This window comes from Tympanuchus pallidicinctus, unplaced genomic scaffold, assembly GCF_026119805.1.
Source record: "Tympanuchus pallidicinctus isolate F22 unplaced genomic scaffold, pur_lepc_1.0 scaffold3, whole genome shotgun sequence".
NCBI classification, from domain to species: Eukaryota; Metazoa; Chordata; class Aves; order Galliformes; family Phasianidae; genus Tympanuchus; species Tympanuchus pallidicinctus.
In genome coordinates, this window is record NW_026294747.1 from 9,990,660 (window position 1) to 10,017,800 (window position 27,141).

At 38.2% G+C, this 27,141-nt stretch overlaps 1 protein-coding gene across 7 annotated transcripts in view; it reads left to right on the forward strand.

The window, feature by feature from the left end:
- INSC (INSC spindle orientation adaptor protein) overlaps nt 1–27,141 on the forward strand; it is a 120,412-nt gene that overhangs the window by 15,774 nt on the left and 77,497 nt on the right. For 3 of the 7 annotated variants that reach the window (XM_052694948.1, XM_052694949.1, XM_052694951.1), the window contains exons 2-3: nt 6,240–6,389; nt 20,017–20,107. In XM_052694948.1, the coding sequence (XP_052550908.1) occupies nt 6,240–6,389; nt 20,017–20,107 (241 nt within the window). Of the gene's footprint in view, nt 1–6,239; nt 6,390–8,861; nt 8,965–20,016; nt 20,108–27,141 lie in introns of those variants that run through there. The other 4 variants (XM_052694953.1, XM_052694950.1, XM_052694952.1 and 1 more) reach the window with 2 other exon arrangements.

A 27,141-nucleotide genomic window follows, 5' to 3' on the forward strand; every position in this document is an offset into this window, starting at 1 on the left:
TGAATTAAGTGCAAATGAATAGTCCTTCTGGCTGCTAAAAAGAAAGCTGAATCAAAACAGGGAGCTGTAACAAGGCAGACAGTGGGAGCTGAACTGTGCTTGTGCTGTTGTAGCTGTTCTGGAAAAAGATTTTTACAAGTTCATTGAGAGTCTGAGAATGCAGCTGTTCGTCCATAGAGAAGCAAACTTTAGGCAGGGGAGTTTTGTTCCAGCTTTAGAAACTCTGTCTTCCCCAGCTAATGGGTTTGTCTGAGTTAGATGGCCTTCAGCTTCCAGTACCAAAAACTGAGCCAAGAAAGAAACCAGAGAAGATATGATTGTAGAAAAAATTATAATTATACTTTAAATAAATAAGCAACCAAATGCTGATCTTTTGGAAATGATCATCAGACGGACCTGACTATTTGAAGATTTTCAAAGGGGATGAATTGGCCACTTCTCCTCTGGAAACTCTTTTTGGTAATGAAACAAGAGCTCAGCTTCCTTGCTTGCTCCAGCAGAAGTAAAGGGAATTGAGTCTGCTTTCGACATTATGCCAACTGCTGATTAAGACTTTGGATTAATCTCTGTCTTCCAGTGGGGCCCAAACTAGTAGGCAGGACAGTGTTAACAAAGGAATACAGTTGGCAGAGCTTTGTATGTTGTGAAATTCAAAATGGTTTCCTTGATTTATTCAAAGTCAGGTACTGAATGAACAATTGCAGACACTTAGAAAGCCAGTGTGAAGGCTGCGCAGCAGCTGCTCTTTGCCTTTGGTGTTGGGAGGAAGCCACGAGGGAGAGATGAGCTGGAAGGAAGCATGTTGCCAAAGATGCAGCAGTATTCTTGTTCTCCAGATCACTGTCTCCACACGTGGTTTAAGAAAAGTGGAAGGAAGCTGTAACAGATGTGGCTATATGCTGCCAGCACTAGGGACCAGGTAGACTACTAGCTTAAAATCATCTGAAAGAGCATAGTTGAGAATTAGGGCCAATCTGTGAATGTAAGCGTAGTCCTTTTCCACTTCAGGGCAGAAATGAGGCCTTGATGATCCTAACAGTCAACTAACACCTTTGAAAATTCTTGTTTAGTAACTTCCTGTTTCCTTCAACAACAACAAATACACCAGAAACAACCCCCCTTTCATTTGCCACCAAACAGAGCCTATTTCAATTAATTATATGTGACTGAATAATAGCAAAGTGACACAAAACTAAATCATCAACTCACTTGTCCTATGACATTACATACCAGCAGCGTGTGCATGGAACTCACACCTAATGCCTTTCCTCAGAGTTATAAAGGTGAGGGAAAAATCGGAAGTTGTTTTATGTATTTTTAAACAAGGTGTAACAGCATTCATTTCCTTCTTGATGAACCTATTAATTCAGCTGTGTTCAATGTTTCTTGGAGTAATTTGACCATAGGTCTGCTGATAGACCAGGCAGTTTACCTCTCTTTTCCTTCTCTCCACTCTGCAGTGGGCAGAAATGCACTCCGAAGTCAGAGTAGGAAATATCTCAGTTGCTGGCTGGAAATGAGCACTGCCTTCCTCTGTAGTGATAAGAATATCTATTTCATTTTCTTCAGACTATTTTAACTATTGCAGTAATTAATAGAGTATTTTACCAATAAGGATTTATTGGTTGGATGCTTTGAGTGATCAAAGTTCTGTATTGTATGCAACTTATAGTAGCTAGTTCCTAAAAGCTATAGAGTGGCAAAACTTCAGGGAGAGCAACTGAATATGCTTCTGATTTTGCAACATCCCTCCAAATTCTTTTGCTGTTTAAATTACTCTCCATACCCCCTAGCTAATTGTGAGAACCAAGTGACTTTTATTTATTGTTTTTCCTGGCTGATTGTTTCTGTAGTATTAAAAAGTAAATCCTGAATAGAACTTCAGAAATGATTTCTGTAGGATCAGAGCACAGGCTAAAGTCATCAACTAGACAAGATAAGACATGAGTGTATAGGCAGAAAGCAGCCTATAGTATTTGCAACATGGGTTGAATTTTCTGTGCACAGAAGTGGTGTTCAGAGAGGTTGTTTTCCACAGCGATGGCTCATTGTATCACATATTCCAAACTTCTGTTAGGTCAGTGCCTACTTCAGGACAGAGCAAGAGAAGATCAGAAGTGCACATTGGTAAACCTGGGTTATCGCGTGCTGTTCTTAGATTGTAGCTCTCTACGGCAAGGTGAGCCGTATTTTCAGGTGGTATAAACAAGCTCTGCTCCATGATTGCTATCTTTTGCTGGGATCCATACTGTCCTCTGGTAAAACAGAAGCTGTTATATGCTTAAAGTTATGTTCCTAATGGATTTGTATTAAAAAATGACATAATCGCAGATGTACTTTTCCATTATCCTGGAAATGTTATTTGATCCTAAAAATCAGTGTGCATTAAATTTAGCATTTCTGGTGTTTTTTTGCTTTGTTTTCTTTATTTTAAAGTCTGATCCTTGAATCTGATCTGATTCTTTGAAATGGTTCTTAAATATCTGTTTCACAAGATCTGCTTTTGTTTGGAGAAAGAACTTACATGAAAACTTGTTTGCTTGAAATGGAAGGACCTGCTGATCTTTAGCTGTGTTAAGATTGCAGCTGGAGTCCCAATGGAAAATTTAACAGGTATAAATACATATATCAGAATTTTTTTGAGTTATCAGAAAGCAACCATTAGGAAATGTAAAAATACTGTTGGGAGCAATCTTCCAAGGCTGGCTGGACTCTGTTTTCCCAGGCGCTGCAGCTGACAAAGCCAACCTATTCAGAGAGGCAAGCACAGGAGGAATTTAAACTAGGTCAACTTGTTCTCAAAGATCAGGATCTGAGTAACTTGAATATTTTTTTTACCCCCCTCCCACACTGCCAAGCTTATGGGTTTTAGACATGTCTATCCTAAATGCAACGGAGTTTAAATGCATTGATTGTGCCAATAGTGGACTGATCTTTGGGTTTTTCATTTGTTCCAAATTTTGTTTGTTACAGGCCAGGTGAGATGTGTCAGGATGGATGGCTATATTCTGTAGGTAGTATTTATTATGTGTCAAAAAAAATCACTGTTACTGTGCAATGGAGCAAGCAGCTGTAATGGTTGATGTCAGGCCATGAGGCACATCAGTGGCAGACTGAAACATCTGTGCCTGTTCCTTAGACTTCTCTTTTTCAATTTAATGTATCAATCTGCATACTATTAGGGCAGGCAAAAGCTCTGCTCCTGGGACACTGTAGCCTCAGTATCAGGGATAATTGTTACCCATTGCATGAAGTCCCACCAGGAAAGATTGGAATGGTGGAGAATCTCTATATTGAAAGAAGACAGACAGAAAGCAAGCTTGGGAAGATATCCCACTGCTTTTTGCATATTCAATTTCCTGTGTCTTAAGAAACATGCTTACCTTTGATTTATTTTGGTCTGATATCTATCCCTTGTGGTTTCTCCTCCCTCTCTCCCCACTCATACAAATACTCTGCCAAATCCAGAATAATGTGAAAAAAGAAAATATACTAGCTATGTCTATACCGAGGAAGTGGTTTCCTTAGAAATGGTAACCATATGAAAGCCATAAATGCTGATACCAAAACTACAGTTGAATACATACGGATGTATGCTATGAATACGGATGTGGGCTCTGGAAAAAAGGAAATGGAATCTGTTTGCTAGCTAAAAGGAAAATCTTGTTGTTGCCTAGGATTTTTGCCAAAGCACAACTGAAGTAAGGTTACTTTTGGTGTGTTGTGTGGCTGCTTTTTTCCTCTTGATTTCTGTACAAGATGCTCTTAGAAACCTGAGCATGGGCGAAGAAGTCTGATTTGATTTCATATTTTCAAGGATTCACTACAAGGAGAGATGGTTGTATGCTCTAGAAATACAAAAGCATGGCTATGCTGCATGGAGCTGTTAAGACACTGCTTTATAGCAAGTGAGGGGCACAGATTTACCCTCCTGTCAGGTACTACAGCAGCCATGGCTTGGATAAAACACCATGTTAATTAGTCTTGCACCTCAGCTAAGTGTTTCAGAATGGTATCTGTAGGGTTATGCTGTCTGATGTTTGGAAGATAGGTTGGTCACTGCCAGTTTGGAGCTTCTACATACATTGCTTTGTATGACAGTCCTCCACTGGTAGAAGGCTTTTGGAATAAACATCCCCTAAACTGTGCTTCAGTCAGTTTTGAACAACAATGAAATTTCCCTTTAAAAGGTCTGCTATCCTTCTACTTTGTGAGGTATAAACATTGGTGTCTTATTTATTCTGCCAGGATTCCCATTTTGATGCAAGTTACAAAGTTACAAAGGGTTAATAGATTTCTTTTAAAACAGTGAGGAGGAATGAATATACAGCAGTCACAAAAATGCACTGGAGGTTGCCAGCTAATAGGACTGACACAGAAAGCAGAACTGATTAGAACTACAGAAAATGGGGGTATTTACTTGTAAGAAATTGAGCCCCTATGCAAGGTTTTGTAACTTCTCCAAATATGTTTTTAAATATGATTTTAAGCACTTCTGGAAAAATTATTAAATGAAGAGAAAGTTATAGGTTTAAAAAAAAATTATCATGTTGATTTTCAAGAGAAAAATGGATTTTCCTTGTTTAAGGATGAGTAATGTACTGCATATTACTGTCTGAAATGTGCTCTTACCATTGATGAAACACTGCTCTGTACCAGGGACTTACAGTCTCCAACAGACTGACACTTAAATCTGGAAGCTTTTGGTGCAAGGAGACTTGTGTGTCACTTTTTTTTTTTTTTAATATATAAATAAAGTCATGGTTGTTTTCAATGCAAGTACCTCCCCAGAGCAGATTTTTCTTTCATATCTGCTTTCTTGCATCCTTTTGTTTGACTATTCCTGCTTGTCTTCTCATTCCTCTCCCCTAAGCATACGACAGAGGTGAATGTTCATAGGACTTTTGAGGAGAAGGTGACCCCTGGCTGCTGAAGAGGAAAAAAAATTATTATTATTTTTTTTAATTTAGAAAGAAGAAAAAGCTAGCTTTCTGCTTTCACAGATGTACTAAGCAGCTCCTGACATTGTGGGAGTCCTGGAAAACATCAGGGAGTTGTTCTATTTCATGCTCGGTGCTATTAAAAATGCTGTGTCTATACTTTAGATAAACATGTATGAATTATGAAATGAGGGAGAGGGAAGATTATGGGATGGCATACCCAATGCCTTATGGAAACGTTGTCTGTTCCTTTGTTTAGTTAATATTACTCTAGCTGAAAACAATGTCAAGGGGTTTGAGAAAAAACCTCTCAAAGCTTGATGTTATGGGAGCAGGCTTAGGCTCACTAAGCATCATGTCATTTTCTAGCTGATGTGTGTACCTGACCCTTAATGTCTGTTAATTGTAATATGAATGAGAATGCAGGGCACCTGCATAAGGTGGAGAGAAACTGCGTTTTGCTATGATTGTACAGCAAGGGGTGTCCGAGTGTTTTGGAAATGCTGCTTGTGAATCCAATCTATTTGGAGCCATTAATGTATTAGTTTTGGTGAAACTTCTGCTGTGTGATTGAGACAGCAAGGAATGGCAGAAAATGAGATGGGAACACAGGAGCTGCAATTCCCTGTGCCACAACATTCCTCTCTGTGCCATCTGAAAGAGTGATGTCAAGTCCTAGGCTAAGTCGTTCCTTCTGCAAGTTACACTTAGATTTTCTTGGCAACCACACCAGCTCCATTCTTGGGTTACACTCCCTCCAAATGCAGGGACCTCTGCTCCCCATGACAGCCTGCTTCTGGGGAAGGGCCTGTCTGCAAAGAACCAGGGGGAAAAACTGATTCCTCCAGCCCTCTCCACCTCATTTCTTCTGGCTGTGGTCACTCAAAGCAGTCTATGCTGAACAACTGTTCAGAAATATGTATGCTATTTTGTACACTCAATATTTCATTTTTAATCCTGCTCAGCGCAACAGTGATGGGTAGCAGCTTTATTGGCAATGTACCTTGAATGTCTCAGTTGCTCTGGGCTTGCTATGAGGCTGTCCAGGGGACTTCAGAACTATAGAAGTGTTTTAAAATTTTAATTCACGAACATAGACAACTTCCCTTCACCATAATAAAATGTGGATCCAAGTTCACATTATTTTTTGTTCTTTGTTTATCTGTTTTTGTTTGTTTGTTTGTTTTGTTTTCTTTCTGGGCAATTTCAAGGGCTATGCTATCTTTTTACTACTCTGAATTTCTTAGTAGCTGAAGAATTTGGCTTGCAATCTGGCTTAACTCAGTGACTTTCCGACAGGTAATTTTTCAGCCAGAAGTAATTGTGGAACTTTTCAGAGGATCATCACATACTTGAAGAATGCAAGCCTGGGCCACTTGTGCAAAGGAGGAATGTCAGCAGATGTAACTCTGTTTAGTCTGAGAGCAGGAGGGGGAGCAGGAAACACGTGTAAGTAAAGCAGAGTTGACCACTGAAGGGCAAGAGTACAATTTGCTGAGGCCTAGAATTTTTACTAAACTAATTTGTATTACAACATCCCTTAAAAACTCCTTCAAATAGAGAGGAATTCTCAGTTTTTGTGAGTAATGGAATAGGTGTGCTTGGTATGAACTGATACAGAATCTGTTGTTTAAAGCCACTAAAGGTTTCAACTAATAGTTGATTAAAATATATTTTGCTCTGAAGGAGCTGGGACTTAAAAAGTGATAAATACTTCATAAGAAGGGGAAAGTAGCTAATAAAATAAGTATCAAATTGCAGACAATAGTCCCTGGGGCCACTGAAAAGCAGACCTTTCTCAGGAATTCAAGAACTGTGTGTAGGAGGTCTTCTGAAAAATCTGGCCAGTGCTTTTGCATAGGTGGTACCAAACATCAGCTAAATTCCCAGTAGTCTAGTGGCAGTAAACAGTCTGTGCCTAAGCCCCTTGCCTTTGCCAGGCTGGAACCCTTTTCCCCTGGAGAAGCATGTAAATACATACGAAGAGCAGGAGGCATTACATTGTGCCAGCAGTTTCAGAGGCAGTGAAGCAAAGGAAAGCTAAGTAGTCAATTCTGTAGCCATTCAAATATGTACTTTGAATCTAAAAAGCTGGCTACAGTTGTATTTTCTATAGTGCGATGCTCACAGTCCCTGGGGCAAACTTCACTTGCTGGCATAGGCAAGTGTAACTTCCATTAAAATTAGTAGGAATGTGTCTGCTGAATTTGGCCCTCTGCCTAAGGAAAATTAAATGCATTGGCAAGTTAGCCAATGTTCTTCTATTTGGGGTGCCTGGTACTTATTCTGCAGTGGTCCAGATTCACATGAGATAAACTCCAAAAATCAGTGAGCTAGGAGGGCTCAGGTGCGATGCCAGTTCACTTCCCCCCTCTCTTTTAAATGCTAGCAATGTGGGAGCTGTGCAAACATGGTCGCTGGCAGCCTTGAGGCACAGGAGCCTTACTTATGCCTTGGACTTTGTTCTCATACCCACAATAAGGAGAATTCCTCCTTTAACAGTCATGTCCTTTATTTAATTAATTTTCTGAATCCCTTTCCTTATTTTGTGAGGGAGCTGAGCTGTACTTTCACTGTAATCCAGGGAAGAATAAATTATCCCTCTGCCCAGACATCTTAGGAGATTCAGACCTCTCTCTGAAAGTAAGGTAGACACTTAGCAGCATTAATCCCATTACAATTAATTGAGAGTCAGGACTGCAGATTCCCCAGATTATTATTATTATTACTATTTTTAAAAATAAATTTGGTTTCCTAGGTGCCAGGTGGCATGTGTTTAAAGAAAGAGAAATCTCATTGTGTGCAATTTGAAATTGCACTTGCAAAGAAAGCAGTTGTACAAGATGCTGCCTAACGACACTCCTTGTGTGGTGTGATGAGTGACTTCTGAAGTGGGCAGAATTGTATTATCTGAAGTTGCAAAATCAGTGTCTCTTAGAATGTTTACAATAACATCATGACGGTGATGAGTATTGCAGAGTGCATTTTCTTGCTGTGGATTAAACAATTGATTCTGAAAGATTAAAATGCCCCACCTGCCTTCTTGCACACTTCTGTTTTGCCATGTCAAACAATATAAAATGAATGCTGCACTTCCCTCTATCTAATTGAATAATTTACTGTAAATAGCTGTCATTTACTTTAGAGCAGTAGGGGATCATTAGCCAAATGGATGTGAGTAAGTCATGCCTTTAATGCGTTAGAGGGGCCTAAAATGGAATCATCTAAATGGGACCATCAATACAGCATGCTGAATTAAGTCAGAGGCACTTAAAGCTTTAAGTCCTCTTTCTTGTAAATTACATGCTCCCTTGGCAGAAAGGTAATCAAGGACTTGCATAAAATATGGCATCTTTGTTTCAAAGCTTTATTTTTAGTGGAGAAAATAGTACGATTTAGATGACATGATTGGTAGGTACAACTGTGTTTTGGATTTCCCTCATTTTAATTACATTCCTTTCTTACTGATTGAAGACTTCTTGCTTGCAAATAGCTACTTGTGCTGACTAACATTGTCTCTATTCTGTAAATAAGATGAAGAAGTAATAAAATAGCTTCTCTTGACTTTTATGAGTATGTGACCTGATAATTATTTGCAGAAATTTGTTTTGTACATGCAATTTTAGCAAGATCTTAACCCCTAAATATACCACCTGTTTTGGATTTATTTCACTACTGATATTACTGTTAGGGCTATTGGGTATTTCAATATGTTTGTCTTTCTTACTGATTTCTCCTGGCCTAAAGCTTACCTCTAGTTCTTCTGCTCTGTTCTCTGACATCCTGGAAGAGGTTGGTCTTCATCTAGAATCAGAACATCTAATTTCAATCCTATATGAAGAGGATGCATCCATGTAGGTAGCAACTGTCCTGAGGTACAAGACGATGATGTTTGTTTGTTTGTTTGTTTTTTTAAATTAGGGGTAACTTTAACTTCTGTTACTAAGGAGTGTGTTCCTTTGTGCAGTTTGCTGACATGGCTTCTAATGTCATCCATTCTGTGCTTACTGCTTTCTGAGTTAAGGTGAGTGCATGGGAACAAGTGGCACTTCCCTTCTGAGATTTGACTTTTCTCTCTTTTATTGTCATCTTATATGTTACCACCAAAGTTGGTGACAAGCCTTATTGTAGAAAGCAGGATGACTTCCTTATTTTCATTCCTTAGCTGTAACCACTGTCCTCTGCTTCCTGTAAATGATTTTTTTTTTCCTTTTTATTGAAATGGTTTATTTAAAGGTATATTTGTCTTGTGCTTTGAAACTTTTCAGATTCTGCTTATGAACTGCTTTCACTTATATTGGATGAGTCATGAGTCAAAAGCTCCATCCTGTAGATCCACTATGAGTAATGCTCGGCATTTTCTTGAGTTCCCTTTTAGAAGACTATAAAATTAAAAGAAGCATCTGTTTTGATATCTTAATGGACAATTAGGTGGCTGGATCTCAGAACTGATTTACATTTAACACTGCAATAATTTAAACTTTTTTTCTCCAGTTCACTGATGTCCCTTTTCTTGCTTGTATGTACATGTTGCTGGCTGTAGCTATTGAACCTTAAGAAATAATTTTCAGTATTTGGGACTGGTATGGGGGCATTGATTGAACTTCTGGGGAGGGTTTTTCACTGAGGTATGTGATGGCAGAAGCTGTCAAAGCTGGTCCATCCACGCCAGTTTCAAATTGATATGTGGCATTAAAGCCATGGTAGTGAATGTAGAGAGCACATAGTTTCAAAAATCTTCTTTCATATAGGCCCTGACTGAAACGTCACACACAGTGCCTCTGAAGCTTCTGTCTTGAGTCTTGCCCAAATAACTTGTATTTAAATGTAAACTGATATGTTCATTATCTACTGCTGATGGGGACTGAATTGCCTCCTAGACTATTCAGACAGCAGATCCTCCCTCTTCTTGGATGCCATGATATTAGCACAAGAGGAAATGCCTATTGGCAATACTCAGTGAGTTACTTCACATTCCTGGCCCTCAGATATGTACTGGCATAATGTAAGAGTAATTTGGTGCAGGCAGTTTTGAGGTCCAGATGATGTAAATGTGGATTTGTTGATAGATTCTTTAAGCTTTATGAACACTGGAAAAAACATAACAGACGTATTAGTGGATGGAATATATGCTCTATCCTCATGAAGGGTTAGGAACATATCAATTTTATTGATGAGACTGATTATTGGTATGGGTAGTGGTAGGAGATGATGGGTTTTTGGAAGTGAGTAGAGTTGTCTGGGGGGACTTATCATGAAAAATGGGGGCATAAAACTTATAAAGTCTCTATTGTAGGTGAGCAGGGTAGCGTTGGTGAAATGACGTCTCTGGAGAGATTTTGGAGTTTGCTTTGCAATGCTTGTCTTCTTCTTGTAAGTGGGAGGTAGTCTGCTCCCATATATTGCATGTAACAATAGAAATGAGACTGAAGACTGAAGTTTTAGATCAATGGATTAGTCTCGGCTAAGTTTTGTTCTGTTTCCACTGAAATGGTCAACACCAGACTTCTGGAAATGGATATTCAGGAAGAATTTTCATGCTTAAAAGTGTTCCTGGCCTTTTAACTCCCCTCTGTGGAGGGTTAGTAGTTTACAGACTCCCAATGGAAGGGAATGACCAGGCTGTTTTGAAGATGACGCTACTGTGCATCTTTTTGACTTTCAGTGAAGTATTAGTAAGGAAATTCTGCGGCATAGCCATAAGGAATAGCAAGGCTCAAGCCAAAATTGTGGATAAAAGTTCAAGGTTATGGTGATGTTTTTCTATGAGAAGGAAAAATAGTCTGAGATCTGAACACTTTTAAGCTTAATAATTAGGAATTTCTTGAATTTGGCTGCTTACAGCAAAAGCTTGGCTCTGAAACTTTTACTTCCTGCTAATTCTGCTGTATGTTTCTCTACTTGTTTCACCACAAGCTTTTAAAAACTCATGATGATAAGAAGACATTTACCAAAATATTAGTTATCTTTTGCAATGAGACTTGTACAGCTTGAAAGAAAAAAATAAATTTTTTAATATCACTTTTTAGAAAATGGTGAAATCATATGATACGGCCATCCTGGAACAGTGATGAAGCATTTTATCTTGTTCTCAAAACTTGCTTGCCAGTTCCTTTATGTAATAAGCCAGTGATCACCAACTGAGCAGCAGTGTCAATTTCTGTAGTTGTGCTGATATGTAAGTTGCTGGAGTCTAGCAACTTCATACGTATTTGGGAGTTACAAATGAGATAGAAGATATAGGCCATAATTTGTACGCCTTCCAAATTCAAAGCAGTGCTTCTACGCAATCACCTTTAAAATCAAAACGTACAAAACTCTACTAACTTATATACTCTTCCTTGACCCTTCATTTTAGAAACTCAGGTTTTAGAATAGGAGGAGGAAAGAAAAGGAAAACAAAAAACATGAGACAACACCATCTGAACTCTGTCAGTTCCCCTAGAACTCAACAGTGTTTGAGTTTGACAGAGGCTGAATGCAGCACATTGGTTTGAAGTACGTTTTGCACTTTTCTCTCCAAGCTTTTCCCAAAACAAGGCTTGATCTCTAGCATAAGTCTAATGTGTACAGGGCAAGTCCCCCTGAGCCTTTTGATCAGATAATCAGGAAGATAGGGCCTTCCTGATGTGGTCTGAACACATTATACCTGTCCTGGAGACGCTGAATATGGGAGCAATCCTACGGAGCAATTCATTATACCTCTAGTACTTCTGGGGATTCCCCACCTGCATTGTTGTTGTAAGTTTTTGTCCCTTCACATCACTCTTTGTGAAAGATGCAGGGAGAAAATATCTAACTGGATGCTTTTGATAGTGGTTCAGAAATATAAAGGCAGCAGTTTCTAATTTAGTAAAAGAAGAAAAGAAAAATCCCACTGCTGCTTTGTTACTTGACTTCTGTGTAGAATTACAATGGATAGGCTACAGACTTCTGCTGGCATACTGTCTGGGGGAGGTAATTGGAGATATTGGAGGAAAAAACCCCAAAACAATATTTAAACCTTGCTGTGCTAAAACAGTTGTGGTTTTTGTATACAGGAACAAGCTTACTGCTTCTTTTTTCAGCTTGTAGGAAGTTTGTGTTACTCGAGTGGATTTGTCTCTTAGAGAAGAGATTCTTTAAGGCAGTTAGCATGAAGACTGGTACAGTTTCACACACTTGTCGCTAAGCTGGCTTCTCTGGTTCAGTATTCTGTTAAAGTAACTCTGATTGTTTTTCTTCCCTATTAACTTTTCTATAGATCTCTAATGTCCTTTTTTTTCTCTTACCCAATATGTAGAAGAAAACAGGATGGTAAATTTTAGTGATAGAAGTAAGGAGTTTGTTGATAATTAAAATAGAGACTGCTCAATAACTAAAGAGAGGTGGTATTAGATTTCAGCTTTTAACTTTTAAGTAAATGAGCACTTATTGGACTAAAGTTGGTCTTAAGATTTTCATAGTTGTGTCAACAAAAGCAATTAAATATTAACTCTGCAAAATGGAGAAAATTAATGTTGCTGGCAAATATTGTGGAAATACCACCATTGTTTACCATGTAATGCCTTGTAATACTTCCAATAAAGACTCTGGAAGTCTGGGCTGTGACCTGAATTAATAATATTGTTTTGCTCATCTCTGTTTAAAATGTCAGATATTATATATATATTTTTTTCTGTAGGAGAATATCAATATAAGTAAAAAAATGTCTTTCAGACTTCCTGTCTGACAGAAAATGGATTGTTACAGAAAATGGATTGTAGACAGAGATGTGCAGGTGTTATTGTCCTCTTTCCTTGCAGCAGGCAAGTCACTTTTACATGTCCTTATTCTTTTCCATTTATTGAAGCTGTTAAATACTAGGTTATCATATTCTCCTGGTAAAAAACTACAAGATTGGATTGTGTAACATTTGTCTTCAATTAAGTCACTTAATTTCTGTCTCTTCATTTCCTACCTGAAGAGAGAGATGGCTTTATTTTCTCTCTTCTCATTTCAAGCTTAATTGGGACTCTTTGTGTTCGTGGGGGGAATAGCCCTCTACCTAAAAGCCCATGTACCATGCTTACAAATAACAGTAAAACTGCTGTACTCTGTAGACATTTCTTCTGAGAAGCAAAGCCGGCACATGGAAGTGGAACTTTGCTTGAGTGAGATGAGGCCATGGAGTAAGTAGAGTCCTTGTCCAAGTCTGACACATTCACTAGGAGAATCAAAGGAACTTGATGAAAAAACATCAGTTTAAAGAAAAAAAACAGTAAGGTTTATGAACTAGAGTTTCAATTTTAAAGTAACATAACAGAAGTGTAAGAAGGGAGGGGTGAATAAATGCCCTTCCCACTTAAAGCAGCATCTAAGAACTTCCTTGCCTGAGGATCTATTGAAAAATCATGGAGGAGATGTACAAAGACATCTTTCACTGTGGTTTTCTTTAGATGTTAGTTCTTTTGCAGCTCACCTTTTGTCTTGTGCCACATACCTGCGCCACAAGCTTGCCTGAGGTTTAGTTCAGCATTCCCTGTTGCTGTCAGCTGTCCTACGAGGCGCTGAGCCCAGCTGCAGGCTGCTTGCTCATGTACAGATCCCCCTTTGAAATCTGTTTGCAGTCTGCTGCTCTAATGGCAGATTGTTCTTCTCTTGCCGCTGGTAAGGCTGTGCATATATCCCCTCTGATTGCAATCTGTGCTCTATGCAGTGGTGTTCTGACACAATAGCCCTTTTATTTCTGCCCTTTCCATGAGGATCGACTGGGGAGGAGACGAGGTCCCGTCTCCAGGAGAATGGGAGAGGTGAGATGAGAAGGCCTTTATGCTGGGATGCGTTTGCATGTGACTGCTGTCAAGGGTAAAAGCGCGGGAATTCCACTTGTTCACACTGACAATGCAAATCCCTCGGGCCTGTAACTCAGGTGTTGGGAAAAGGGTGGGAACTCCCTGGCCAGTGACCTGTGGTGATGGTGCAGACTCGGCGTCCTGTGCATCCACCAGACATGGAATTTACAGCTGGTGATTCTACAGCTTACATCTAGTCATGCAGGAGGAAAAAAAAAAAAAAAGAAAACTGAAAAAGGTTATCCTTTGTCTGATGGTAGCTGGACACCTGAGGGAACACCATCAAGTAGTGGCTGAGGGGTAGGAGGGAGAGGGGGGGGGGGGGGGTGCAGGTGTTGTCATGGTGATCCATTGGGGGAGCAATCTGGGCCACCGAACTGAGCATCTATTTTCAGAAAAATCTTGGAAGCCAAGAGACCTTTGCCAAGCAGGGATGCCTCTACTGTGAGTGCTTGGATTGAGGTTTGCTTTGATGCAGGTGATATCAAGCAGGTTTTCCCCTTGGTTAAAACAGGAAGGGAAACTCACAGTCTGCCAAAAAGCAAGGGAAACGTGAATGCAGTGGATCTGTACCTCTCAGCATTTTATGGCAGTGGATCTGTACCTCTCAGCATTTTATGGCAGTAAGCAGCATTAATGCTGCCTTTAGAACCGATAAACATTTTTATGTGGTGATTATTCTGCATTCCATAAAAGATAAATATAGCTCTGGAGTGCACCAACTTGCCACCTATTATTCAGTTTCTGAACCTCAAAAGCAGATTCTTTTCCAGCCAAACTGCCTCTAAAATGCAAATTGCTAGGAATGTGACCGCTAATCAGTTTGCTCCCATAATACTGCCATGTATATAAATTGGTGTGCCACTTACAGAATGGGAGGTTTTAAAGACTTTCACTGAGAAGATTTAAAAAAAAAAAAAAGGAAAAGCCAACTAAATGATTAGCTCAGTGGCTTTTTGTCCAAAATAACTTTTGGTGGGGAGGGGCAGGTAAGAAGGCAATTGAGAATCAGTTACACCCTTCTCTATCTCCTTATTTGAAATATTTTATAATGCAGTACACAGTGATGTAGACTCCATCTTTCTTGAGATTTTGTACCTAAGTGGGAAAATTTGTGAAAGATGTGTTGTAAGAAAAAAACATGCTTTGGTGAAAGAGCTAACAGTATTGGAGATCCCTCCCATTCCTGATCTCTGGTTATGTGAATACTTGGTCATGGATAGTGCTGAATTATCTGGGTAACATGGGACTCTGCTTTCCCTCCCAGTGCAATCATATCTTCTGGTTGTATTGCAGGTATCCCACTTAGTGGATTTCCACACAATTCACTTGCTAAAATATAGATATTGAATGAACAAGCTCATATCTCTTGCTTTGAAAGCAGATTTTTGCATTGTGGTGATTGTATGTGCAAGGAGAACATTCTGCAGGTTCAAAAACCAGGATGTGAATGAAGGAATTTCAAACGTTATGTGAAGACGAATGAAACTCAATCCTAGGAGACAAGCTTGTTTTTTTTTTTCTTTTTTTTTTTTTTCTTCTTTCTTTTGATTCTTGACAGTTAGCAGTGTTGCACTTTGGCTAACTTATGATCTCCAAAATGAGGTAACCTTTCTGTAATTTTCAGGGTTATCTTTAACATGGGTAGATTCTGTCCACCTCTCTTTTCCTGTTGTTTTGAGGTTCTAAGGTGTATCTGCCTACAGTCAGGCTAAGATGAGAAATCCAAAACAGAAAACCCACACAGATTTCAGTTTGAGTTATTATTTATATGCACAGTGGATCCTGTCAAAGATGAACATAATTGTTTGAAATGAGATCTTCTCTGTAAAACAATAGGAAGATGGGAAACATAAAACATTAACTACTCAACACTGTTTCACATTTGGTTGTTGGTTCTGCAAGAACAGTTAAAGTGAAGGAATGCTGCACGTAACACTTGCTAACCCTCCTTCTTACTCTTCTTACTCTGGTTTGAACTTTGCTCTCTGGAAGTGTGGTACGTACAATTGTATATATGGTCCCTTGCTAATAGAACCCAATTTAATGCACAGTTAGAAGGACTCTTCATTACTCCTTGCTTTTGATTTTATGGCTTCTTAGATTTGTGACACCCGGTTTAATATTGAGTTGACTTTTATAATTCATGCCAGTAAAAATCTGTTAAAATGCAAAATTACCACAGGATCCTGAGACCTCAAATGGCCAGTATGAAAAGCTTCAGATGGACCAGGCATGTTGCTGAAGGGCACGGTGTATGTGTTTACTTTCCAGCTGATCACATAAATATTGTCAAAACTATGCTCTTAATTTGATTTGTGACATTCCATTAACAGTTACTCCGTGTACCAGAATAATAATAATAACTAATGATTCCCAGACTCCCAGAATTGTAAAATAAGGACAGGCTCTGTTTGGCAGAACAGATACCGTGCTTTAATATGGACAGGAACTGTTAATATTAATCAAATGAGGTATAGTCTAAAATGACTTCTGGCTAATGACTTGTTCTCGGGCTGACCGTGCTACTTGCAGGTAACACACTGTTCTAATTGTGATGATTACTAATAATTGCCTGCTAGATACATGGTTTTCTGTCTCTCAGAAAGAGAAATGATCTTCTTCATTGTCCTTACTTTAAGACGTTACTGTTGAAACTGTGATGTTAGGCTGTTAGATGTGGGATGGCAAAAGTTCATGGATTTGCCTTCTGATTTAAGCTTTTACAAGGATGGACGTGTGAGCAGTGAATGAGTTCAAAATGTGAATTTAATTGTGTGACAGCCAGAACTTAATTATTCAGAGCATCATTCTGTGATGAAGAGCTTCCTGAAGGCCACCAGTAGTAGGAGTTTATAAGTCACACTTATTTCACCTTGAATATGTGCTGTTACTGTGATGTTTTCACACAAATTTATTTAAGAGAAACAGAATTAAGATCCTCCCTATTTCTTAATTAATTCCACAAGTTACACTGAGGGATGGAGAAATAAGTTAAATTGGAAGATATGGCAAGATTGATTCTGTTTTCCCAGAGGAAATAACGTTTTTCTTGGGGTGCTAAAAGCTGTCTTGTGCTTCAGAAGCTGCTCTCATACTAAAAGGGAGGAAGAAGAGACTCCCAGAAGGGAATTCCTGTAATGCAGAAAGAATCCGGTCTTCTGGAACCAGCAGCTTGATGCATAGCTGTGTTAGGAAGGCCTGGTTTCTGTTGGGTTGAGTCTCCTCCTTTAACGTATAGGTAGGCTAAACAGTGAGCTTTAAGTTGTAGCACCAAGGTATGATGCACATATATGAGCAAGTTACCTCTTAGTTTTTTTTTTTTTTTTTTTTTTTTTTTTTTGCCATGAATGTAGTTTTCTACTCTCACTGTTCTTTCTGTAAGCAGTCCTTATATGCTGTTGCAGGGTGAGGTTTTGTTTTCTGAAAGAAGCTTTCTATTTTTTTTTCTTGTAGTTTTCTGAAAGAAGATTTTTGGCTGTCTTCAGTGGGGATAATATGTGGTTTGTGGTCTTATCTACATCTAATTAAATGTAAGGAAATAACGTTTTAAAAACTAATTCAGTGTTGACAGGACAAAGAGAAAGATGAAGGACATGAAGAGAGTCTGCCTTGAATACACACTGCTATCTACCTGGATAATTAAACATGATCATAACTTATTTATGATGATGATGCAAGCGTATATAGAGGCATTTATGTAAAATCCTATGGAAGTTATTAAAAGTTGGCCTTATTTAAGTCCATGAATAAGTTTTTTTTATTATTTCAGCACAAGGGTGCTACTCAAACTTGTACCAAAATGACCAGTATTGCAAATCAGAGGCAGTGTTATTTTTGGTACGTTTGCCTAGGCAGCATGTCTGGCCAGCTGCAGGCCTGATCCAGCATTCAGTGAAAGCTGACGAAAAAAGACATAGCTTCTGCTAATGCTTCCCGTGAGTATCTACAAAGTAGATAATTTATTCTTATGAGTGCATGTTATACATATATGCAATGTGTGTAACATTTATGTACACTCCAGCTTGGGCTGAAAATCTTGAGCTGAATTCTAATCATAATTTTGAGATAGGTTAAGATATGGGTAAGGTATTTTGTTGTTTCTGGAACATGAATGACCTCTAAGTAGGAGTTGGTTATGTTTTTAGTCTATTAGCTGTAATATTTATACGTGTTTTGTAGACAGCCAACATTAAAAAGCAAGAAAAAGCTGCATTTTTCTCATGTTTCTGATTTACACAGAACGATGAGATGCAGTAATCTAATTCATGTCTATGGTGTCATGTTTGTAAGTAATAGAATACATCAGATGCTCTGATGTGTATGTGTGGATATCCTACGCATCCTATCCTATCCTACAGCTGGTGAAACAGCTTCAGCTTGTTGAGGAGCTGTTCATTTTGTAGAAGATGGTGAGTCTTGCACCTGGTGCTGAACAGGAGATCAGAGTCCATTAAGCCCATTTCTGCAGACTGAAAGAAACTTCTCTCTTTACATGGTAGGAAAATTCATCCCAGAGATTAAGATTTTGTACGGATATATTTATCTTTGATTGTTCTGTCCCCATGTGGAGATAGTGCCCATCAGCTATTTGCAGTAAAACTGATTCTATGGTTATTTGCATTTGATATTCTGAAGTCTATTTGACAAAGACTAAAAAAATTCATGTATATTTTATCAAATATTGTACACTTGTAATTAAAAAAATATAGAGTTTTTCATTACTGAAATTGCCCTTTAAAAAAAGCAGAGCGCATTTTTCTCATGTGCACCTATTTAAAAGACTGTACTGATGTATGTGTTAGAATTGTTTTTGTACTTCTGGGAAGATTTGAAGTGGTAGGACAGAGACAACATTGCTCAAGTAATTTGGAGCTAGTAGTGAGCTGAGCATGTAGCACATAGAACACATTATTTTGGTTCTAATAACCCTAAGTATTAGGGACATGCATTAGCAATAAGATCAAGTGGGTAGGAAGGATGCTGAGGACTTATCTCGGCATCCATTAGGAGCAATTTGGAGTGGCAAAATTCTTGAATACTGACTGACTCAGCTTGCAGGAAGTAGACAATACAAAATGGCAGAATTTCACAAGTGATTGCATCAAAAAACCATTCTCCCTTAGTTGGTGACAGATACAGCATTAACTTCTTCAAGTATTTTCTCTGAGTGAGATCTATTTATCTCAGGCTTTTCTTCAAATCTAAGAAAGCATTGTTTTGTCCACTCTTCCTGCCTCCTCCAAATTTTTAATCTCCTCATTCTTCTTGAGTCATGGATTAATCTCTTCCTTAAAATGTTTTACATTAGCTGTTCCTTCATCCATGTGGATAAGTGGGAATTACTGCATTATTTCTGTAGACCAAAGCATCTGGTTCCTGTTCAAAATATTCATTGTTTTATAATGGATAATGCCCTAATGTAAGGTGTATGTGTGTGTTTTTTCTTCTCTCTTAGAAGAGGATTGTGGGAGGGAGATGGTTTCCACTTCCTTGGTACTTTCTTACTTTGTCCTGTACAATGCTATTTGGAGGATTCTTCTCAGGCAAAACATTGAGAAAGATGTGTATAGCATTTTGAGCTACTAGGAAAACAAAATTACTTAATGTAGAAGGTTCTTTTTTTAACTGTTGGACTTCATGATTTTGAAGGTCTTTTCCAACCTGAGCAATTCTGTGATTCTATGATCTAATACTTGTATTACTTGGACAACAGTAATTTTTCTGTAAATACAATATTATAAGATTTCAAAATCATGTGACAGCGCACTTGCTTTAACTTATAAGCTCTCTTTCTCATGATAGCCTGAAGAATTAATCTTGCACTGAGAAGAAATTTGTTTAGTTAATGCAACATGGCTTAAAAACGAGGCTAAGTAATAGCTGTACTGACTCAGCAAATCGTTCAGCCCAGATGCCTCTGACCTGCATAGTAGTCCAAGAGGTTTCTTAATGTACAGAACCCTGTATTTTTTATGCAGTGAAATCATTGAATGGCTTGGGTTAGAAAGGTCATCTAATTCCAATGCCCTGCTGCAGGCAGGATTGCCATCCACTAGATCAGCCACTAGATTGGGAAGCCCAGTGCCTAATGTACTTACTGGCTCTGGTTATTTGCTGGAGTTGTGCGGTATCCTGAGGAAAAAAGTCTTTTGAATTTTTTCTAATGCGTTAACTCCACAAATTAGTAGAGAATACCATCCATGTTGGGCTGAAGAGGCCTGAGTTTTCTGAGGTTTACTAAACAACTTTTTTCTTTCTAGATTGTGACCTATGGAGAAGAATACATAAGGGGATAAATATGGCTTTTAAGGGTGAGGACCACTTAGATTCCCTTCCTTTACCTGTTCAGCGGTAAGTGGTACTCTTCTCATGCAGACTTAAGTGACTAAATGCACCCAAAGCTACTTTGTTATTTAGGATCCAAAGGTGAATAAAAAAGTCATTTTTAAACACCTTTCTTGAATTTGCTTACATTCTCAGTGGTAAATCATGACAGTAAATGCGTAGTGACTGTTTTAAATGGGTGAGCTGGCTTGTGGTACAGCAATGATAGTTTAATGGATTGGTTGTCATGATGGAAATCTCTAGCACTCCCTCTACTCTGAAGACTATTGGAAATTATAAATATAAATTTACTGAACCTCATTCACTGCCTCTACTTGTAGCTGTGGTACTAATATTAAAGTTTCAGTAGAATCTTGCCTGTCCCCACGGGGAGCTGGAAGTACTGGTTGCTCTATTAATCAGTTGAGGTTTTAGAATCTGGCTCCAGATTGGCAGCTAGTATCTGTAGCGTAGTTTCACATCTGTGATAATGGAGGCTTCATGGAAAGGGAAAAATGGATAATGAATACAATCATTCTATGTTTTCATTGAGCTACGGTCTTGATATGTAGCATAATTGATTTTATGGGCTGCTGAATGCAGGGGTAAAATCAGAAGCAGGAAGGATTTAAATTTCATTATTTTTCTTAGTTGTCGTTAGGCAAAATCTTCTTTCCTGCAGTCAACTGGCTGCTGACATGCATTCTCAGAATATGGGGCTTTTCTTCTCAACGAGTTTTGGTATTTCTCAGTTTTTCACTATCTGAATCTTTTAGCAGATATTTTGATAACACCACTGGGCTTTCAGTTGCAGAAAGACAATTTGGGCACACTGTCTTCTGTAAGGAATGTTAGGTGGAGGAAAGTAGTTTGGGGATCCCAGATGCGAAGTAAATGAGGACCATATATTGGATTCTGTGTATTGGAAACCAGCAAGTCCTAGAAATCCTAGGTAACCAGGTGTGAACTGGACTGGAATAAACAGGGATGAGGTATACTGTCACTCATTAGTTTTAATTTTTATTCCATGGGATGAAGCTGTGGAATATTGCATCAGTGGTGCACAGCAGTGCCATCAGATTAATGACTTGCACTTGAAAATGCTCTGATCAGATAAGGTGCTAGATATCTGCATTAATTTCTTAGTAATAACTAATTACTTCTGGAAACTGAATTGTAGTTTAATAGTAGACCAACTACTGTGCAAAAACTTCCATTGCAAAATGGGTCAGTGAAGCCTCTTGCAGAAAAATAGATACAAGTGGGACCAAAGGCAGTAAGACCCATGGATGGCAAGGGCTGATCCAAGTTGATGGTGGCAAACTTTTCTTGCAAGCAAATGAGGATGTCAGCTGCAGACTGCCCATGTTAGTGATTGGAAATGTGGAGAAATAACAATGCATACGATGCTCACATGCAACAGCACAGAACTGAAAAGTTCTGAAAGTTCTGAATCTGTAGGCTAGAAACTGCTAAAAAGGGAACCTGCCTGCAAGTCAGTTCTGCTGTGTGCAGGGAGGCAGGAGGACTCCACTACACTATGTTTAAGAAAATATGCACCTTGCATTGACTCTTCACTGTATCTTATTGCAAGTTATGTGAGAAAAGTTTTGTACAGTGGCAAGTGCTATGCTCTGGGGAAGTGCGTGGCCCAGCAGGACAACTGTATGTAATGAGATCATAAAATAAGTAAATACTCTTTCTTGCCCCCAGCTGTTTCAGTATAGCTTCTGAAAATAGACTCTTTACAAATGTCTTTCCTGTTGGAATTGCTTTTCTCATATTTCTGGTGAGTTTTCCAGGTGGGAAAGCTAATGTAAAAGAAATGGTCTTTCTCTTAGGTCCCTGTCCTCCATTTCTTTGTAATAAAAGTTCATCAGCATTTTCGTTTGCTTTCAATTAAAACAATGTACCCATTTTTTTTCATGGTAGTCATGGTTTCTTGCACTTTCCATATTGCATAGTAAACAAAAATTAGCAGTTAGAGTACTCAGTCAGAAGCCATTCAGCTAAACAAAGATGCTCATAATAAAGAGCGAAATAGGATGCTGCTTTTGTTTTCCTGGATTATATGTTCAGCTCACTCTCATAACTGAGAGAAATTCAGTACAATTAGTACTTAAACTACAAAAACAACAAAACCCATAAATACACCACTTCTTAAACACAGCAGGATTCTCCATGGAAATTAGGAATGTAAAAGTGAAGCAAAGATAATCAGCAATTATCTTGCTGAAAAATGTTGAAATTTGCACTATGAATCTGGGAGGCACTCTTGAAAGTGAAGTGATAGCAGTGGTAGAGCTAGTCTTTCTTCCTGAGCCTCAGAAATGTAATACTGCTAAACTGTTCAATACATACTCTGAACATCCTTACAGTTTTAAAAATGAAAGATAATCCTCTGGGTTATAACTTCAGCTTGCATAGGAGCAAAGGCAATGTTAAATATTTAAAAGCTTGTTTTTTTTTTTTTTTTTCTTTTAAAGTGAATGCTCTGAGGACCAAAAAGATGAGCCTTACTAGGTGATAAATTTAGAAATTTTTTAATACTATTATTTTTTCTTACAGAATTTTATGCCACTGATATATATGAGAGCGTTTTTTTCTTAATCACTGTGCTTCAGATGAAGGTGAGGCAGAGAAATCAGACAAGTCTTTGAACTCTAGGTACATGTAGTTAAGATCTCTGAAAATCACTTCCTTGTCTTGATCCACCTGAAATCAGAATGGTTTGCCATAAAGGGCTTCTAATTTTGGCTCTGCCACAGAATCCAGGTTTCCTGTCTCCCAGTTCTTAACCAAAAGTCAGTTCTTCCTCCTTTTGTTACGTTCTTCCTTTTTCTGTTCTCTAAGGACCTGAGATCTATGAAAGAACAATATGAATGAGGTCACTCCATGCATATTTATAGCCTTGCTCTGCTCTTTAAACTGTGCCATGTATCTGCAGGTGTCCTGATAACTTCTCTAAAGTATCTACTTAGGTGTCCCGTTACATAAATTAAGACTTTCGTGCTCCTTTTATGCCCTCACCTATTAAGCAATTGCTAAGGTGGCAATCAATTCTGGAGAGGTCTGGATTTCTTTCAGTATGCATTCTGGTGGTAGTGGTGGTTGTTTTTTTTTTTTACCCTAAATATTTTTTTTTCCTTTAACTTTAATTTCTCGCAATGTTATTTTCTATTTCTGTATGGTAGGTAATGGCAGCTGGAGAATTGCTCACTGCATGTGTCCCATCCCTAGAGGCATTCAAGGCCAGGCTGGATGTGGCTCTGGGCAGCCTGGTCTGGTGGTTGGTAACCCTGCACATAGCAGGGGGGGTTGAAACTACAGATGATCATTGTGGTCCTTTTCAATGCACCCCCTTTCTGTGACTCTATGAATACCATCTTGTTACAGGCTTCAGGATATTCTAGATTAATTCTTCACAGGCTTGCAGTAACCAAGTGGAAAAGAAACACTTCTGAGGCTATCTTCAAAATTCTAGGACCAAAGCATACCATCTATGAAGTGGTGGGAACCATGTCTTTCACGACTCTAAGTACTCTGCTGCTTGCCCAGTAAGCAAAGAGGTGTTGATCGAAATGATGCTAAAAAATTCTGGGAACTGGAAGAAAAAAAAATTGGACTGAATTGCTAATTTAACAGAATATTTGTCAAAAGTTGAAAATTGAAACTTGCAGCAAGAGAGGTGTGTGGCTTTTTTTCTTTGTTTGTTTTACTCCAGAAACTGCAGTGATTCCACTTGGTTTTTCTCCTCAATCAAGATAAAAAACATGCAGGCTTTCATAGAATATAGAGGCATATTATGATGAAAAATATGGAAATTTATAGTGGATTTTTTTAATGGAAGGTACAACTTCAAATGAAAAAAAAAAAAAAAAGCACTTGGCAAAAAATTTCTAGTAAGAAAGAATTTCTACTATAGTAAGGAAGATAGTGTAATGATCTTTATAAAGCCAGATGCATTTTTACCTGCTCAGGGACTATATTTAAAGATCTATGTATTGGATTTTGCTTCTCGAACTTCATGTTACTTCTATACAACTGAAAAGAGTTGTTTTGATAACACTGCATTTGAGGTGCAAGACGCAATGATGAGTCTTTCAGCACGTGTCTAATATTGCATTCATATGTTGTGTTTTTAATAAATACAACCTCAAACATGACTTTGAGGAGCAGATTATATCAGCTTGTTAGACTTCTACCCTAAGTATCTAGAATTACCCCAGTACTGTGTGATTTAGTTCTTGGAGTTGAAGGCAGGGAAATAGTTCTATCTGGTCATATAAACAAATAATAATAATAATAATAATAGAACAGTTGGGCAAAATTGCACAGGTGTATTCCTTCTCATTCAGTTACCAAGGACCTCTTTCCACTTGTATTCTCTATGCAATGAGGATCTGTTTACTTTGTTGTGATCTGTTGATGTGACTTTAAGCTCTAGATGTCTTTTCTAGTGAATTTGGGACAGCAACTAGATTTGGTTGCATGGCAGTTTATTGAAATATTTCCTGTTTCATCTTTCTTCTTTCTTAAACATGAAACACCGGAGTGAGTGAGTCCTAGGGATGGGATTTCTGTGAATTAGCCTGTGTAAAACTATTCCTTTTTTACCTCCCTCATTCTAGTCTATTTTTCTAGCGCTACCAATTCTTATTAGCTGTTACATGACGCCTTTCTACTTGCTCTGTATCTGCATGCCTTCTATACTTTGTAGCCATTTCTATCATCAGTGCTGATCCTCATGAAACTTATCTGTCCATTTTTAATAGTATGTTGACTCTTCAAGAACCAACAACCCATTTGTAAGCATGCACAACTTGTAAGATTGTGCTCAAGTTCATCATCACAAAATCTTGCTTAACTACGAATGCTTTAAATGCTTTGTCTGATCAGTGATTTACATGTCCTTGTGCTTCTTAGACATCCTCTGTAAGTGCTCAGTTCTTTTTGTTCGATGGCTTCCTGTAGTATCTGCTGCTAATAATAAAGGGCTTGTTCTGCATTTTTGGCTTTTCCCACCTTCATCATGCAAAGTGAACTTCCTGCCTGATAAACACTCGTAGTGAAGTGAAAAATTTCTGTATTTTACAGGCTACTTTGTGTTGCAGACCCTGTCCTACTTAAATCCTACGTTCTCTACAATCAGTTTTTATTGGGATGACATCAGGAACTTGCATGTCAAGGCTCTCTACATTCAGACAAACACCTAAGAAAATCTGTAGAACGAATTCACGTTATCTATGATACAGATTGAGAGTTGAATATTCTTTATTGTTGTGCTTCTGAATTTCTGTTTTATGAATTTTGAAAATCCATTCAAGAATATAATGCTTTCGATGGAGTTGAAAACAGTTTTGGAAAACTTTTTTGTAGTAAGCTCCGTGAACAGCATGCTACAGAAGAGAGAAGAGTGCTCTGCCAATAAAGCTATAAATAATAAATTTAGCTGTAGCATAGTTCATGGCATTAATGATAACCTCATGCAGTGACCTTGTGTTCTTTTCATTTCACTTGGTTAACCCTATAGCAATTCAGTAAAGAATCATAGCTTAAGGAAGGGAGGTCTATCTTATCACAATGTAAGTATTTTTTGTTTTAGTGATTTATATTCCACCTGTAATAAAACTGAGAGTAAATTAGTTTGCTTTGTTGGTACAATTAGTTTGATTTGTTGGTAGAAGCTAAATCACAGCTGCTTTTGTGTACTCGTATGCTATTTCAGGGGAGGATTTTCAAATGTTGCTAGTTGACTGGATCCAAAGGATGATGTTAGCAAAGTAGTGCCTATTGATTTGCCATCATTTTGTAGCACTCAGGAGGAATATGAACTCAACAGGTTTTTTCTTTGAATACATGGGTAAAATATCTTTGTTCCTATATTCAGGATGTTAAAGTGTAGGTCAGCAGTTTAGCTCAGAGGCAATAAAAATAATTGCGTTTCACTTGTACTTTATGTATTTTGGGGGTGTGCGAGTCTGCCAGAATTCAAGATTTTCCCTAGGCTTTTCATTCTGATAGTTTTATCGCTATAGCTTTACATTAATTGTATATTATGCTGCAGAAACATGTTATATTACTTCCCAGAGATACGCTGCATAATATTTTATGTTGAACTCTAGAAGTCACAAAAGAATTCTGGCTTTTAACCTAAAGTAAGTTTGAGTTTATCCATTATAGTAATTGAGAAGTTGGAGTGACTTTAAACTGTGAACAAATAGACAAATCTAAACAATCTATTCAACTTGACTCACTAGACCTTTCTTCATTAAATGTTGGTATTTCATATTTGTGGATGGGTGTTAGTTGGGAACAGGTTTTTATTAAATGATGAAGCGTCATCTTTCATCTTTAATGATTAAGAATTCACCCTGAATCTTGTCAGGGTCAGGGACACATTTCAGAGTATGTGATGCATAGTACGCAGAGATCAAACTGCTAGTGTAGCCTTTATTGTATGGGAAGCTTAATTATTTTCAGAATGCATATTTTGAAATGTGGAATTCTGTAGAAAATACTTTTTTTAATATTAAGAAAAAAGACTCTATCTGCCTGATGAATATCTGAAGATAAAGAAAACAAAACAGCAACAACCAAAACAAAACAAGACAAAAATGAAGACATTAAAATGTTTAGTTTTGGGACCATCTTAAAGTATATAGGCATCTTACTCGTTTGACATATCTTGCTCATTTGCTGTAAAGGCTTGGGAAGAGCCTTCCTCATTAAATACCATAAACAAATAGCTCCTTTGAGATGTTGTTAAGCAGTAATGTTATGTTATACTATACTTACAGCCATGAATAGCTGAAGAGCCTCACTCTTGGCTTTGTGTTGTCTCTGAGCTTTCTGGCACCAAAAAATGCAAAGCCTGAACTGTGTCTGAACCTAGTACATTAGCAGTGGGGAAGGAACCTATCCCAGCAATTGTATGGCTAAGGAAGAGAAAGAAACACTGGTCTGCAGGTTCCAGACTGGTGTGATAACTTGATGCCTTGTGACATACAAGGTGAGGAAGAATGGAGGAACAGAGAGAGCCATGTATGTCCCAAAGCATG